The sequence below is a fragment of the Saccostrea cucullata genome, unplaced genomic scaffold (assembly GCF_032062105.1).
Source record: "Saccostrea cucullata isolate Sc308-1 unplaced genomic scaffold, CSIRO_AGI_Scuc_v1 ctg1657, whole genome shotgun sequence".
NCBI lineage: Eukaryota > Metazoa > Mollusca > Bivalvia > Ostreida > Ostreidae > Saccostrea > Saccostrea cuccullata.
In genome coordinates this window covers 54,909-71,679 of record NW_026938691.1, presented here as the reverse complement: position 1 = coordinate 71,679, position 16,771 = coordinate 54,909, and the positions used below count along the sequence as shown (strand labels likewise).

The 16,771-nt window shown below is 32.8% G+C and overlaps 1 protein-coding gene and 1 pseudogene across 1 annotated transcript; both read left to right on the top strand.

The window, feature by feature from the left end:
- The first annotated feature begins 1,657 nt into the window (after positions 1–1,657).
- On the top strand, positions 1,658–6,576 carry LOC134250942 (uncharacterized). The gene is made up of 5 exons (XM_062733305.1): positions 1,658–1,664; positions 2,864–3,001; positions 3,735–3,860; positions 4,211–4,328; positions 6,348–6,576. The coding sequence occupies exons 1-5, from the start codon at positions 1,658–1,660 to the stop codon at positions 6,574–6,576; spliced, it is 618 nt and encodes a 205-aa protein (XP_062589289.1).
- A 593-nt stretch (positions 6,577–7,169) lies between these two features.
- Positions 7,170–16,093, top strand: LOC134250943 (uncharacterized; annotated as a pseudogene).
- Positions 16,094–16,771: the final 678 nt, after the last annotated feature.

The window sequence follows — 16,771 nt, the reverse complement described above, 5'->3', positions numbered from 1 at the left end:
CAAGACATAAAAAAGGGACTTTTTAATGCGCAAGAAAAATAACGTCATGTTTCTCTGTACTATGTCATCAGTTTCAGAAAGTGGTGATATGGATTCAGAAAACCACAGTGTGGTGATCCGGAAAGTAGCGTAAAAGCAACAGTAAAATTGAGTGATACACATTAGGTATATAATAAATATATTTATCATAATGACAACGGCGATCTCACTGTGGTGCTAATATTGTAACTGTGGCGGAACTATGGCGCTGATTTTTTTTTTAACTATTGCGCTTAGAAATTTAATTGTAGCAGGGCCGCCATGATCTTAGACAGCCTATGGAGAACCCAGCAATGCAATTACTTTTAGCTTGTTAATTTCCTGAAAATGATTTTAATGGTTTTAATGGTATATTTATCCCATGTTTACCCCTTTATCCTGTGGATAGAGCTCATGTGATATCGTTTTCGTATGCAACAGTTGTAAAGTCACATTGGTTTTGCGTTAGCGTATTGAAGTAAAATAAAATGGAGTCCTTTATATACTTTTAAATTGTGTAAAGCATTGATTGTGAAGCATTAAACATGGGATAAAAAGATCAATGTTGAAGCGAAAATCACAGCAAGAGAAGTATTTTGTAAAATAATACAGCCTGATGTGAAAACATTGCTGTGTTCATAACGGGTCGCAATAAGTACTCATGGGAATTCCAAGAGATTGTTGGAAAACTTGATCTTAATTTCTTCTTTACTAAAAAATATAAGCTATGTATAAAACTATCCTATATATCTATATATGTATTGATATATTCTTTTTCTTCTCAAACTGTTCTATCCATAAACTTAAACATTTCTGAGTTCATTTCACTTCAAAATTAAAAATAGCCTTTTAAAAAATCAATGGAATGGTTAATATTTTGTAATCTCTTAAATCTCTTCCTTACATTCTTGTGCGTGTTAGAAAAATAGATGGTTTACATTGCATAAATGGATTTCAAATTTGACATTAGCGTAATTTATATTAAAACCAGTCTTTAAAACAATATAAATCATAATAGTGATAACAAAATATCATTTTTGCGTTATTTCACCAAAACACATGTTGCCTTTTACTGTAATGACATGCTTTTTAATAGATGAGGCGTCTGTTTCAAGTGGTAAGCACTCCGTATCCAAACATGAATACAACGATCTTGGAGAAATTGGTGTTTTTAAAAATGTTCATTTTATACAATTCTCGTATCATCAACTCTTTATCTATGTAAAATGACATTAAGATTGCAACAGCTTTATTAAACGCATTTGTTTCGAATTCATCTGAAAACATATAAAAAGAATGGGCTTTTCGTCTAGTTAAGCTGGCATATCAAGACATAGCAGGTAAAATAGAATAAAATATTTCTTTCTCTATCAAACGTAAGTATTGTTCATGTTAGTTAATGCAATTTTAAACTTTGCATACTCTATAAACTGAAGAAGAAATTTCAATTTCAATATAGAAGTACATTTTTTTTTCTTTGAATACAATGGTTTAAAAAATCTTTTAAAAAATTATCAAATTAAAAAAAACGAAATAAAAATACCTGGTTTATTATAAATAATGCTTTTTGTTATCTCCTTTAGGTTTCTCAATGGATAAAAGGAATATTTTCTATCTTTTATATCTTTTCAGCCTAGTGATGGCAGGTACTTGTTTTTCTCCTTTTAAAAACTAATCAATTTATAATGAGAAAATATTTTTCCTCACAATACTAATATCACCTCGTATTAAAAATTAAACAAGATGCTTTTACCTGTCATTTGAACCCAGCATGGATGCATCAATCACGTTTCATTGTTTTGTTTTTGTCCAATATAAACCTGTAAGAGTTTATCATTTGAAAGAAAATTGTTTTGTAAGAGTAACCTTGTCACTAATCTGGAAAATGTAGGTCAGATTCAGCATCCGAAGCAAGTCTGATAGTGTCCATCCCTAAATACATTATCCATGCAAGTTTGGTCTGGATAGGGCTTATAGACCTGCTCCAAAAACTTTAACCTGGTCACTCATCTGGAAAACGTAGGTCAGATCCAGCATCTGAAGCAAGTCTGGTAGTGACCATCCCTAGATGCATCATCCATGCAAGTTTGGTCCGGGTAGGGCTTATTGTTACTTGGGAATGGACCTGCTCCTAAAACTTTAACCGGAACGCCGATGCCGACGCCGGGGGTATAGAATAAGCTCATCTCGACTTCGTCAAAGTGAGCTGAAAGGTCTAACATTTCTAATGTTTTGCGAGCGGGCATAAAAAATTGATTTTTGACCACTGAGTGACCTCTTACGTCACATAATGGGCGGAGCTTAATCTTATTATCATTTGTTGGTGTTCAACAATGATGAACCTGATATTACGTCACGGAATACAGTACACAATACATGTAAATGTAAAAAAAAAAAAAAAAAAAAGAAATAAAGTAAAATGAAAGGCATAACAAAACATTTATCGACGGAGTTCTCGGGCAAAATGCGATTTGTCGACCCTCGAACTAAACCGTCTGACTTCGGCCTAACGGCCTAAAGGCAGACAGTTTGGTTCTTTGGTTCAACAAAACCCATGTTGTTCTCGAACTCAGTCAATGAATGTATAGTGTGTACTTCCACAGAGTAAATTAAGTTACTTTATCCTGGCCTTTTAAAATGTTAACAAAACAACTTGTACTGATTACAAAGTGTGTAATATACTGTAAATTTCTATATCTTGGAATGTAGATGTAAGGACAGATCACTCTAACTGCAGAAAAATACCACAGAATAGGAACTCTTTAGAATGTCTAGTGTGCAGTGTAGAGAGGGTTTTTAAACATTTCTTTTTTGTTTTTTTTGTTTTTCCCATTCTTTTTGTTAGTCAAATGGCCTAGAGGGACATACACTTTAATCAAACCTAAATCTGGTTGTCCCTCCAACTGGCTGGAGGGATGGCGGGACCAGGACGACGAAGATAGCGATAATGAAAATTCGATGACGATTGGACATCAGTTTTTTGGTAGGTAGCATCAATGACAAATGGACATCAGCTTTTTGTGAGTAGTGAGTAGTGAGTAGTACGTTTTAGCGTTTTGTTTCCCCTAAACATGACAAGGAGCACGTGGCAAGTCTTACCGGTCAGCGGGGGAAGTTCACTCCACCATGACACCTAATCCCGCCATTAATGTGCTAGAGGTCCGTGTTTGATGAACTTTTGAGTTCGAATTCTGATCGCTTTCTCCACATATTTTATTGTGAATAGCACCAAGGGACTTTTAAAAGTAAAAGTTTTTTTAAAGTAAGCCGTAAATTATACAAGCGCTCCTCGCAAAAGTCTCATGACAAATAGACTCTTCTTCGGTGAGTAGCAACACACACAATTGGACATCACCTTTGTTTGAGTAGAGCTAATGACAAATTTCACTTCACTTGTTTGAGTAAGAAGCATAAAATGACAATTGGATATCACTTCTTCGGAAAGTTGCACCTAATAAACACACGATAGGAAGTTAAGTTGTGATTCCTCTAATCCGTAGCATAAAAATATACATTGTCACATTTTGGCATTTTTTGAAAATTGCTTTTGGTTTCTTCAGTTTATACATATTGAAATCTCTCAGCAGAAAATAAAGATGTTTCTGTAATGATGTAATTATATTTGTTGAATAACTTTGTTGTCTTTTAAATGAGCTTTGTGACGCACAAATTAAAAATCAGTCAAAAACTGAACTAAAATCAACTTTCATTTACAGGTTCCTTTGGCAGAAATATGAAGTTTTACTACTGTACCAAAGATCCCAATGACATAAACGACGAGGGGTTCTGGCCAGCTGGAAACTACTGCATTTTAAAACAAGGACGTACATGTCCGCCGAGAGGTTTAAACATTTTCTTATTTGAAATGTATGGAGATAACAAACAGTATATTCAAGCTGAAAAGTCCATAAAACAATACAAAATAGGAGCAGAGCAAACACGGACCTCCAAAAATCAGAGTTGGGATCAGGTGCCGTGGAGGAGTGAGCATTGTCATCTGCAAATTTCAACTCAGAGAAATTGAACACGACAATTATTTTAAACCGCAATACCCACTTCGATTAAAGTTTAAAAACAAGCAGATTGAGTTTAAATTACCCATATTCATTTAGGGTATCCAGAATTTTTGCTTTCGTGTTTCTTTTTACAGTTAACAGCATATCTCAAAAGCAATTGTATGTTTTCTACACAGGTTTTCTAAATGGAAGTATACATTGGGATGACGAGGATTCTAGAAATAAAAACTCGTATGGAGGCGTTCTACCCAGCGGAAGTTATGATAGAAATACAAGGATTGAATATTGCTGCAGGTATATTGTAAATAGCTAAAAGTTTAGGCCTTTCATATGCATATGGTTTTTACATCTCCAAATGTATTAGGTACTCTAGAGCATGCTCTGGATAAGATTAATTTTCAAAACAGGACAGGCTACAGGCTGATAAGTTAATGTTACAAGAACTTCAATAACCTCATTTAAAGACAGTAGTTCGTCAATACCATAGTAGTTACAACGACCTTGTTAAACTGCAATCTTTCTTTGGTTCTTTTGGTTCTTTTGATAAGAAATAGACGTTACGAAAAATAACTCTTTTTATGCTTTGTACATAAAGAATTAGCATTGTATCCAAGAAATTAAAGTCAAAATTTACAGCTATGAAAACAATAAACTGTTTTCTGATTTTAAAGGCGAACATATAACAGGCTTTACGTGAGTAAAGTTTGAGTCTACCTGTAGAAAACAATGCCTAGGAGGGACCATTTGAATGAATACTAGAAAACAAAGAATCTATTTGGTTTCATCAATTTCTGGGTCTAAGCAGAAAACTTATTAAGAAAGATCATAGTTTACAGACATTGTTAAATGAACGTTCTTGGAACCAAATGGCAACAACATAACACTGAAAATATATCAGATCTAAAAATTACGAAATTTATATCTTAATCATTTTGCTAAAATGACCATTAAAGGACCATAGAACTACAGAAATGAATATTGTTAATAAATAATCTCAGTATTGAATATAAAGCCACAAGAATCATAACAATATATAACATTGACTCGGGCAGTACCTCTTAGATAACCAACTGATTACAGGTTAGTGGACCTGGACCCAGACCACAAACTGAAAGAAAACTTAAGGATAAATAACTCAACCAATTTTTCAGAAATCAGCAATATTTTTTTAGACTGATATTCGAATAAATAAACTAAATACGGTTTACCAGATTAAGTAGGAGAAGTATTAAAAGATTTTATCGCCATCTAAAATATATCAACGAAATTTTAAAAGCATGAAAGAAAAAGTACGATTTCTTAATGCTTACGGATATGCCATTTCTATTCAAAATTAGTCAAAGAATGTGTATTAATACACGCAATAAGAATGTGTATTAATTCACGCAATAAATTTATTTTATGTTTCCTTAAGTAAATATTTAGAATAATATAACTTTCAAAATAAATTTGATAATGAAACAATTTTTTCATTTAATGTTTGAATTTAAATATTGTACAAAATGGCAAATTTTAAAGCAAATCTATGACATAAAATTCGAGATATTTAAAATCAAAATTAGTTTTAAGTCTGTCTTCAGTTTATGGTACTAGGACCGGGTCTTCAAATTTAATGCTTTGATAGTATTGTCAATAAGGAACTTCATCGTTCGTTTTACAAAAAATAACTAAAATTCTTGTGCATTAAATCAGGGGCTTCAGATCCCCATCTGTCCAAAATTCCAGATGAGTTTCTCCGTTAAAACATGGCCGTGTATTTTTTTTCGGTCAATATTATGGGAGCTCGGGAGAAGAGTAAACTTTGTAATATTTGTATTATATCTTGAAAATGGGCTATTTGAATTCTGATAAAAAAAATTTCGTTATGTCAAAGTGATTGTTAAAACAAAGGTAGCAAAATCGCGATTACTTTTAAAAGAAGGCTATAGTCATTAAATGGGCGTTCTACACCAAAAAGGACCCATGATTACGTTACACCATATGTACCAACATAAAGGTTAGAAAACGTCCAACAAATAGGTCTTTCAGTATTGTGCTTTACTTGTCAGATCACGAGCTTGTGTGATGGTAAAGTGTAGGATTTATTAGGATGAAATTTTTTGTGAGCCTTCTTTTCATTAAGTTTTATAACAAGTTCACGAACACGTGGCAATCACTCAAGAATTTCTCCTGGTTCTCTTATTACAAAGAATTAATATTGATATTTCTGGGAAATTAATAATATAATGGTAGAAATAGGAAAGCTGATATCAAGTTACTCTTCCAAAGATTTATTTTGGTTTCAAATTATTGTAATAGCGTTTTTTATCACAGGAAAGACGGTTCATATACCAGGGAAATAGCACTTCCAACAACACAACCATTTTATTTGATGAGATTTACTTCCCCTTGTCAACTTGTGAAAGGAATGTACGTCAGAGAAGAACACGTGCATTTTGATGACGAAGATCACGACAACAAAAACTGGGTAACCGGAAGTCACCCCTTTGGAGCTGGAGGAAGAAACACTGACCTGTATTACTGTTATTATTCTCCTCTGTAAAAAGGGAAAAAAAGAATAAATTCATTTACTTTCGATGTTTTTTTTTTCTATCAAAGGCATTAAAAATCACAATAATGAGATTTGTCGAACTTTGTTGTACCGCTAAAAATGGCAAAAACAATTCATACCGATCCCACACTTTCTACAAATATTAAGGATGACGTTTACCCAGGTTTCAGAAAACAGAAAGGAAATTTCATAAAGTATAATATATTTAATCAAAAATTGTTTTAATTGGATAAAATTACTAAGTTTTAACACAATATCAATTTTAAAAATTCATATTTTATTATTTGAAGAAAATATACAGGAACAAAAGTCAATGTATAGTAATGCAGAGGAAATTCGGACTAAATTTTCAATTTTTCATTTTTGTCAAATTTTTTTATTTCTTGCAATATTAATCAAAATGTAAAGGTTACATGTATTTTTAGACATCATTTTGCAAATTTTATATGTCTTAAAGCTAATAAATTATTTCAAATAATTGAATGCTATAAAGAAATTCAGAAATATGAACAAAAAACCATTTCAATCAACATATCTCAATAATTTGATCATTGACCTCATATATTGTTAATACCATGAGCATTATGGCAACAAAGGTAATATGAGGCTATAAATAATTTAGAGTTCTTATCAGTCAGATTTTTTAAATGTTCGATTAAAAATGGGGAAAAAATATAAATATGACAGAGGAAATTCGGACTGTAATAATTATCAAGTTTATGGCCTAAACTCTAATCATTTGTTTATATGAAGCAACACTGTTCCATTGCTTTAATATTTCATTATTTAAAGAGTTTTGTTTCTGGTAATATTTTATGAGTGAAGAAAAAAATTGATGATAGTGTGAAAAATTGACGTATTTCTCGAGGAATACTCAGGGGCCACTAGCATGAAAAGTAGGTCATTGACCTAGTTACTTGAAATTAAAATTTAACACTAGAATCATATTTGCACAATGTGCAATAGGTGGTTTTTCGTTCTTATCAGTGGAATTTTTAGTCTTCTGAGTAAAGGTATACCTTAAAACATAAATGTTTCGAAGAAAACGATCAAATAAAATGTTAATCATGTAGTTTTAAACAGAGGTTAAGGGTTACCATTATATACATGTGGTTTTCTTGCCACTTAAATACTGTAACCTAAGTACAAAGGAGAGTACAAACAATCTCCGTTCAGCCTGTTTTAGATACCGTATATGTAACATTTTAGTTGCAAGGCAAAAACGACTCAATCTTACACGAAGTAAATATCAGACTAGGAAAAAAATTCAGAATCATTCTAGAGACTTGGACTCCAGGAAAATGATAATCCAATAGAGTAGGAGACCCTGTTTAAATTCCCTAGAAAAACAGGTGAATTGCTTACTCTACTAAAGCAAACCCACCTCTGTTTCCTGTGTCAGGTTTATATTCTGCCAACACTACCAATAGAGATTCTCAATAAAAGGCGGGTTTATGGAAAGCCTATATTATTATGATAAGTCGATCACTAACCTCTGAAATTTTAGGACATTGATGGGGAAAATGCGGCAAACATAGTAGATACACCATACCTCTTTTAAAGAATATAGATAATAAGGGAATTTATCATTTCTCTGCAACAAAAATTACGTCAAAACTTTTTTCACGGGGAGGTTTAGAATTTTGCCAATGAAGGCAATAAACAGAACAGTTGAAATTGAAAGTGCAGACTGTTATTATGAACATATGAAGTCCCTCAATTGCTGTTTTTTGAAATTTTAAATCAACTTTTTGTACTTGTTTCGTTTTTGGAAAAAAAGGATCCTACTAAAAGAGCCATTATGTATTTTAAAAATAAGTTGATCATGACCAAACAAAATATCATAAGCAGGCTGAGGTGAGAGTGGAAACAGAAAACCTGACAAAAAAGGCTTAATAATTGCAATGCAAGACAATTTAGTTGTTGGCCCTTATTGGCTATGGTCAGTTAGATATACAATTATAAAACAGATGACACAGACTCTGATGTCTTTAATTTCCTTTCTTTTGGATATATAGAACCTTTCTGACTATCGTTATAAAGGTCAGCAAATACAAATTAACAGTTTTGCAAACCCAATTTGAAGAATTTCAAATCCCAAAGATTTAATATGGCAGACAGTCTATAAGCATTAATGAATAGAGGAATCAATTTTCTTTTTCAACTTGGTAAAAGAGAAAAAATCGATCTTTTTCTCTTTTATTATGCCAATTTATCAATGTCCTGATGCGGTGGTACCTGAAAAACTATTGATAAAGTAATTCCCCCTATATATCTTAATGTCAATTTCATCTTATCCTTTTTTCCTGTAGGCAGTTTGAATAAATTCTGCTTTATATAAAAACGGTAGCGCAAACATTCTTCATTGAAATTCTATAGTTTCAACATATGTTGACAATAAGGAACTCCAGTATCATTTTAATATCAATGTCAGAATATAGACACAAAGGATGCATTTTGCTAAAAGTCTGATCTTTAATCTATTGTGAGGAATCGAAAATAGTCTAGAAAAGTTATTCCTCTTTATTATACTTTTATAAAATTATGAGTTTTTATTTTTATTATATTTTTTTTCTAACAAAATTTAGAGTGAAGTAAGAGATAATGAACAGTATTCAAGCTCAAAAGTCCGTAAAACAATACAGAGCAAACACACACCTCCAAGGCATCAGAGGTGGGATCAGGTGCCATTCAGGATTGAGTATCCCCTGCCGACTGGTCACACTTGTCGTGTGCTCCTTGTCCTGATAGTGAAAAAACGGAAAATTCAGTGTGAATATAATGGACTAACAGTAAGTATGAGAAACGTCAGTCAGCATCTGACTTAATGATAAATTGTTTTTGCAGACAATGTCATTGTATCGACCATAGAACTTACGAAATGATGACTTGAAACGAGACTGCTGATATTCTTATTTCAGCAAACTGCTTTTCAATAGCTTGCCTCTTTTTAAAAATTGTTCTTACGTAGAATATTCTCTTGCGTATCGAATCAACTGAGAGATATAAATCGCGTATGCAGGTGATAAAGGTATATTGCTCCATAAGTATGGGAAGTTGAGGATTGACAAGTTTAAGTCATGTTGTTTTTCATAACACTTGGTTGGTAGGTTATCCAAATATGAAAGAGATTTGTCAGACTCAACAAACAAAACAGATGTATCAGACTCTGTGATAATGAATAGAGATTGATTTTTTTTTTAAATCAAACTAGTGCTAATTGTATCGGGGACCGTTACAGATGTTCCCCAAACGCTCCCCATGTCCCTTTTCGTGCCTTATTCCTCTAACACCTTTTATAAATATGCTAAGTATCCAAGGATTTCATTTAAGAATATAAAAGTTACAATGATATCAACTATATATCGTTTAACGTTTTGCATGCGGGCACACGTACATGTACATGCATATGCAAGATGATTATGGCATGTTGGTTAAGCGATTAACATATCTTTCTATCCCGCGAATCAAAGAAAAAAAATACATATATAAAGTTACTATTTTTCAAGCATATGTCATTTTTTAAAATATCGATTCACATTTTATTTCTCTACTGATTTTAACCTCGGGCTCAAAGTTGGTTTTATTCCGACGACAAGGTAGGGTTAAAGTCGACTAAGGGTATTACGCCGATAGCTAACCAATCAAAAAGAACTTATTCAATAGTAGTTCCATACATGGAAAAGGGATTTTCCTTTCTGTTCAGAATTTTTTTTATATTTCCTCTCAGGCCATTTTGACAACTCTGGTACCCGTGCCTAGTAAATTTTATATACTTTGTAAATAAATATATAAAGGTTTATGACCGGTACTATTCATTTTTTCCAATGCATAGGGGGCTACTTTCTGGGGTTTACAAGAGATGTTTAAAAAGACATTCGTGTCAGCTAATGTGACCAATATTGTTAACACCTTCTTATTAATATTTTTTTCATGAATGCAAATACCTAATTATTTTACGAAGGAGCGTACATGTATATTGATTTTTAATATACCGAAAATCGCTATTTCCGGGGATTGCGTAATTCTAAAAAAAAATTCAAATGAATTTCAAAGGTAAAGTAAACAAAGGATGCTTGGTATTAAAATATTATTTCAAATCAGTAGAACTGAATGCTATTAACGACATCTGAATAGATAGGCTATAAAAGGCTTATATACCAACTTTGTTCATCTGCACTTTAATTTTAAACATGAATGCAGGATTTGTAATTTTTTCCGTATAAATTAATAATTTCTATATACTTTGGAAACTCAAATCAAATATTTTAATACACTTTTCTCGAGCTCTTTTCTGCAGTTTTCCTGAAATTTTATGTGGGTCCGGAGTGTTATTTGAGTTTAACAGCGATTCTCTACGTTGCCATTAATTTGATTTGTTTGGTTGTTGCGGGGGGAGGTTGGGGGGTATTTTTATTCTTAACCTGTGTAACGTTGGAGTTGAATCTTGTATCTTATATTCCAAGAACTTCAGATTGATTGTGACATTTGGATGAAAGGTCAAGGTCATTAAAAACCACCACCTCTTTAATTAACTTCTCCTGCCAACCGAAATAAACTCTGAAAGGTGTTTCTAGATACATGTACATGTACTTCATGTTTCTTTTTACCCTTGGGTCAAGGACAAAGGTTAAGGTCGATTTCAAGTTCATAGGTCAAGGTGATTTTTGTAAATAGCTGATATCAACATTTTATTCAGGTTACCAGTGACCTTGAACTAAGTTTCAAGGTCAAGGGTCAAAAGATCTGCATGCTTCAGTATGTTACATGTCTTGACATTTAGAAGTTCTTAATTCTGCATGAACATCAAAAACTCAAGTATACTGTCGTTTAATGCATTGTGTGCGGGCGCATGTGCATGCACGTCCTTGCATTTACTTTTGATAGTAGTATAATGTAGGCATTCATTATATCTATTCATATTCGAAATTTCACCCTGTATTATTGAGAACCAAGAAAGTTGTAGGCATTTAAAGTTTTAGCCAATCAGATTGCAGCACACGTGCATGTGCGTGCTTTCATGATTATTCTTAAAAATCATGCTGTAGATCTTCATATTGTATAGCTATGTTCACAATTTCAAACGATTTTGTCAGAAAACAAAAAATATATTTAGACTTTTTGTTTCAGCCAATCGGAGCGAAGCGCACGTGCATGCGCGTGAGATCTTGCTATTTTGACCATGTCATCGTGTTTATACTACTAATATATCTTTATATTATAAGTTTCAAAGCATTTCATCCAAAATTTAAAAAGTTACGGCTATATCTATTATATTGGTCATTTCACGTGTTACACGTGTGTGCACATGCACGCACGTGCGCGCAAAATGACCTTCGTTCCGCACATCTACATAACATACCTAGTGACCCTAAAAAGGTTTCACCTAGATCGGATGAGTAGTTTACGAGAACACTCGCTGACAAAAAAGTACCGGAGAACAAAGAAGAAAATTCAGAAAAAGTAAAAACAATATGTTCCCAAACTCTGTTTGGGGAACATAATAATACAAATATTTTTTGCCAACTAACGCAACTACTTATATAATAGTGTTGCATTATGCATGTACTATGCCTAAATAGTAGGCAGGGTTTGACACATGGTGCACGAGCCGGAGGCGAGTGCACTATGTGTCAAACCCTGCCTACTATTTAGGCATAGTACATGCATAATGCAACACTATTGTTATTACTATGCTGACTGTTGTTATTATTTATGCGGCAATCCATTTGATTTTTCCTGAAAATAATGGTGGTAACACAGCGCACTTGCAAAAATTCAAAATCTTCATGCTAAAATTAGTTGCATGCTTAGTTATTTTGGTTACTAGTATTTTCTCTAAATAAGTCAGGATTTTCTGTCCCAAAGATACTCATCTTTATTTTCTGTTTTGTTAGTAAGTCTGATTTGTTTACAGACGTGGATTCTCATTGATAATTTTCTTTTACATCTTTCAATCAAGCGCAATATAAAAAAGCGTTTTAATGACCCCATGATATCAATTCATCTAACGATCTGTATGTAATTAGTTTGAAACTTTGTTGTACCCATTTATCTAAGATTCCTTAGAATAAATATAACTGTTTTCAAATAATATTTGTCTATTTTCTCCTTCTTGTGTCAATTGTATAAATTAAGTTTATATATTTAATAAAATACCTTCAATCAGTGATCGTCTCTGTGGCGTAATCGATAAGGCACCGGACTAGCAACCTATTGGTCGTGAGTTCGATACCCGGTGTGTGCCTAAAAGAATTTTATTCACAAAATAGGGCCGTGCACTATTTCGGCATAGTATGCTTACGCTATATAAATCCTTAGACCACTATGCGAGAATAGTAGGGTATGGGTTATATAGGGAGAAACTGACAGGAAGCATAATAAATAACATTAGTACATAATATACATGTAGATACTGTTTCATAAACGTTAACAGCATAGATCTTGATAAAAGATTTTTATGATTACTAGGCTTTAAAAGAACTAGAGGTACTGTGAGCAATGAGCTCACTAAATGATACCCCCCGCCTCCCATAATGTCGATGTGTTGCTTTATATTGTTTTACGGTAATGTGTAAAGAGGAATAACTCGTCCCGTCAAATGTTATCCAGAAGCTTCTATTATGTGACGTCATAGGTAAACAAAAAATGGCAATGTCCATGTTTTGCTCTGGAAAACCTAAAATACGTGTCGAATAAAAAAGTAAAATAGGAGGTGCACAATGGCAATATGTAATGAAGATTCTGTGAAAGTTTCATTCAATTTCACTCAGTAGTATAAGAGGAGTTGCGGATAAGAGAAAAAGCGTAACAGACGGACGGACGGACGGACGTACAGACGGACGGACGGACAGACGGACGGACGGACGGAAATCCCGATCACTATATACCCTCCCGCTTTTCAAGCGGGGGGTATAAATATTGCTAGTTTTCTGAAGCGAATGCTTTATGACTTTACAAATTTATAATGTTTGAATAATTTGTAACTGAAGCTATTGCAATGCTACGTATATTTTATACAGTATGCAAAAAATGTAAATTGTTCTCATTTTTATTATTCTATAAAATAACATCGCCATAAATGATTTTGTCATCTACAAATATAATTTCACTTGTGGTTTGAAGCAATTGAGGAACAATATTATTCCTGCAAAATAAACAAACTGACTATTTTCTTAGTACAAACAAGTGGGTTTTTTAAAATTGCAGCAAACTTTTAATATTGTAGGGAAGTCCATGACCGTCTGTCGCGAGGCTTCTGTAATGAACACTTAGCAGTAGATATACGTAGCCAAAGTTAAAATAAAAGTTATGGTTTTAAAAGTGATTCAAATTATCAATTCCATAATTTTCTGAAGTTTCTGTGAGATCAAAACAGTTTTGTGATTTTTTTTTGTGCCTAAAACAAAGATAACACCTGATTATTTGCATACATGTAACATGTTGTTTTTTATGAATCAGTTGTAAATGTAATAGTGGATATTATCAGTCAAATGATTGCTTGAAGAAATTAAATTTAAACAGATGTTTTTAAAATAATATATAAAATAGCTGGTAAACTTTCATAATTAGCATCAAATGTCACATGATGTAATAGAATTGAAATTAGATAACTAAAAAGGGATAATGTGATTAATAAATGTCATTTCAATATGCTGTATAATTTATGCCTACGTGTCACTGAAGCGGATATCCATTTAATGATCCTAAATTGTTGCTATAAAACATATCCTTCGAAGTTTTTTTTATATGTAAAACCCAACAAAATTCTCAACTTATAATCCATTAGTGGAATTTAAAGTGAAAAAATACTTCGGTGGAAGAATAGCTCTTCTACTTTTATGTTGCATGAGTAGCATTTTAGCAGGTATTTAACTCCTTTTAGTTTTAAATTAGTTTTTAGTTTTGTCACAATTTAGATTTTCCACTTATTGTCTTTTTTAAGTTTAATTAATCGTATTTTTAGATAAAAATACTAAAAATAATTTATGATTTAAATGAGGAATATTTATTCTATTTATTGCGTGTTTCGCTACATTGGACATTGTAAGTCAAGTGGCCAAGAGGAAGCTATACATTGGTCAAACCGAAGTCCGGATGTCCACCGGGCTGGTTGGAAGGATGGAGACACCAAGATAATGAAGACGACGACAACAAGAATCAACTAGCTGATGCACATCACTTCTCAGGTTAGAATGTGTCAATTCACGAGGAAAGGCTTTGGTAAAATTTTACCAATTTTAAGCATTTAAACCCCTAGTACATTTCACTTTCTACACTTTTTTGGGCATTATCTGTTTGTTTAAAACCCTTATAAATCAACCTAATGCGGGTAGCGTAATTCTTTGATAATCTTATGAAATGGATATATGTACTAATATTTAATCGTTATTAAATATCTTTCTCAGATTTTATTAAAACAACTTAATTAACGAGATTTTATCAGTGTAGAAACTAACCTTTGCATGAAAGCTTATTAAAAGAATCAGGAGATTTTTCGAACAGGTTCCTTTGGTAGAAATATGAAGTTCGAGTACTGTACCAAAGATCCCAATGACATAAACGACGAGGGGTTCTGGCCAGCCGGAAACTACTGCATTCTTAAGCACGGGACTAGTTGTCCTCCCTCGGGTAAAACTTCTAATTAATTTCTGAGTTACACAAATCATTTTTATCAGACAATCTGCTTATTTAACTTTTGTTCGAATCTTGAAATGCATATTAGGTTTTAAAAGTGGAAGCATACACTGGGATGACGAGGATTCTAGGAACAAGAACTCTTATGGAGGAACACTTCCCACTGGAACCTATAACAGGAATACAAGGATAGAATATTGCTGCAGGTATGTCAAAATTAACCATTAAAAGAAGTATTGTCCATTAACCACATGTATAGGAAATGTAACAAAAACGTTCCTTTCTATTTGGAATTATATGTTCATATTCCTATTCCTTCATTTGAGTTCCATCAACTCATATGTCTTGGTATGAGCAGCATTTGGGCAAATATATCCTATTATCATAATTGTTTAAAAACAAAGAATTATGTACAATGTTTAATACATGGATGAGCACATATTCAGAAAATGATATTGTTAATCACATTTTAAAATTCTGTAGAGTTGGTTACAACGATTTTGTCGACAATTTTATATTATGGTGGCACTATAAAAAATGGTTAATTTTGCCAAAATGCATTATTTCCATGGTCAGATTTAGCATTTAATAACAGTATCCCTTGAATTAAATTAATTATGTTGTTTTTATTTTCAAACGCAGAGAAGACGGTTGGTACACCAATGCAATAAGGCTACCGACAGTAAACCCCTTCTACCTGTTAAGATTTACGTCACAGTGTCAGGTGGTCAGGGGGATGTACGTCAGAGAGGAGAAGGTACATTTTGATGACGAGAATAAAAACAACAAAAACTCTGTAAACGGAAGTTATCCCTACGGAGCTGGGGGAAGAAACCATAATCCCTATTACTGCTACTATTCTCCACTTTAAATCTAATCAGTGATGTTGATTGTATCAGTCTAGCATCTTTTGAATAAAAAATACCAGTATGAATGTAATATATTACTTTTTTGCGTGGTATTTTGTACATTCTTATTAGCAATTGCAAAGGGAAAGCTTATTCGCAGAATTTTGAGCAAAGATTTAATTTTCACATTATAAGCGAATGTGTTACTTATCTTTCATGGCAGTATATAATTCCTAAAATTAGCACTCGCTAAAACTATAAACAATTTTTCTGAGAGAAAAAAAAAATAGCCTAAAGATCGATGATTTGTCATACCGCCCCTTGCAGTAGATTGACCAAAAATGTATGATATATGTACCTCTATGGAATACCACTTTCACCGAAAATAAGATCATATGCAAGATATATCACTTAATTTCAAGTAGGGAAATAATATTTACATCCAACTCCCATTCATTTTTAGCCCAGCTCCACTTTGCAAATCTCTTCAATCAAAGGTATGTGCGTGCATATGAGCGCAGTTGGGAACATTTTTTCTCTCTCTGGTAGTCATTGTATTTTATTTCAAAGTCAACAAATTTAATAATGAAATTTACACACACAAAAATACGTACGCTTATCCCTGCTGACCCGATAATTGCTAGTGCAAAGTGACAACACGCTAGTGTAAAGTGGCAATTAACGAACTATAGTGTGTTGCT

Bases quoted from the DNA above. Each gene is read 5' to 3' on its own strand.
- LOC134250942 (XM_062733305.1), top strand. The intron at 3,002-3,734 runs GTAGGTAGCATC...TTTCATTTACAG, and splicing joins GATTGGACATCAGTTTTTTG to GTTCCTTTGGCAGAAATATG. The intron at 3,861-4,210 runs GTTTAAACATTT...TTTTCTACACAG, and splicing joins ACGTACATGTCCGCCGAGAG to GTTTTCTAAATGGAAGTATA.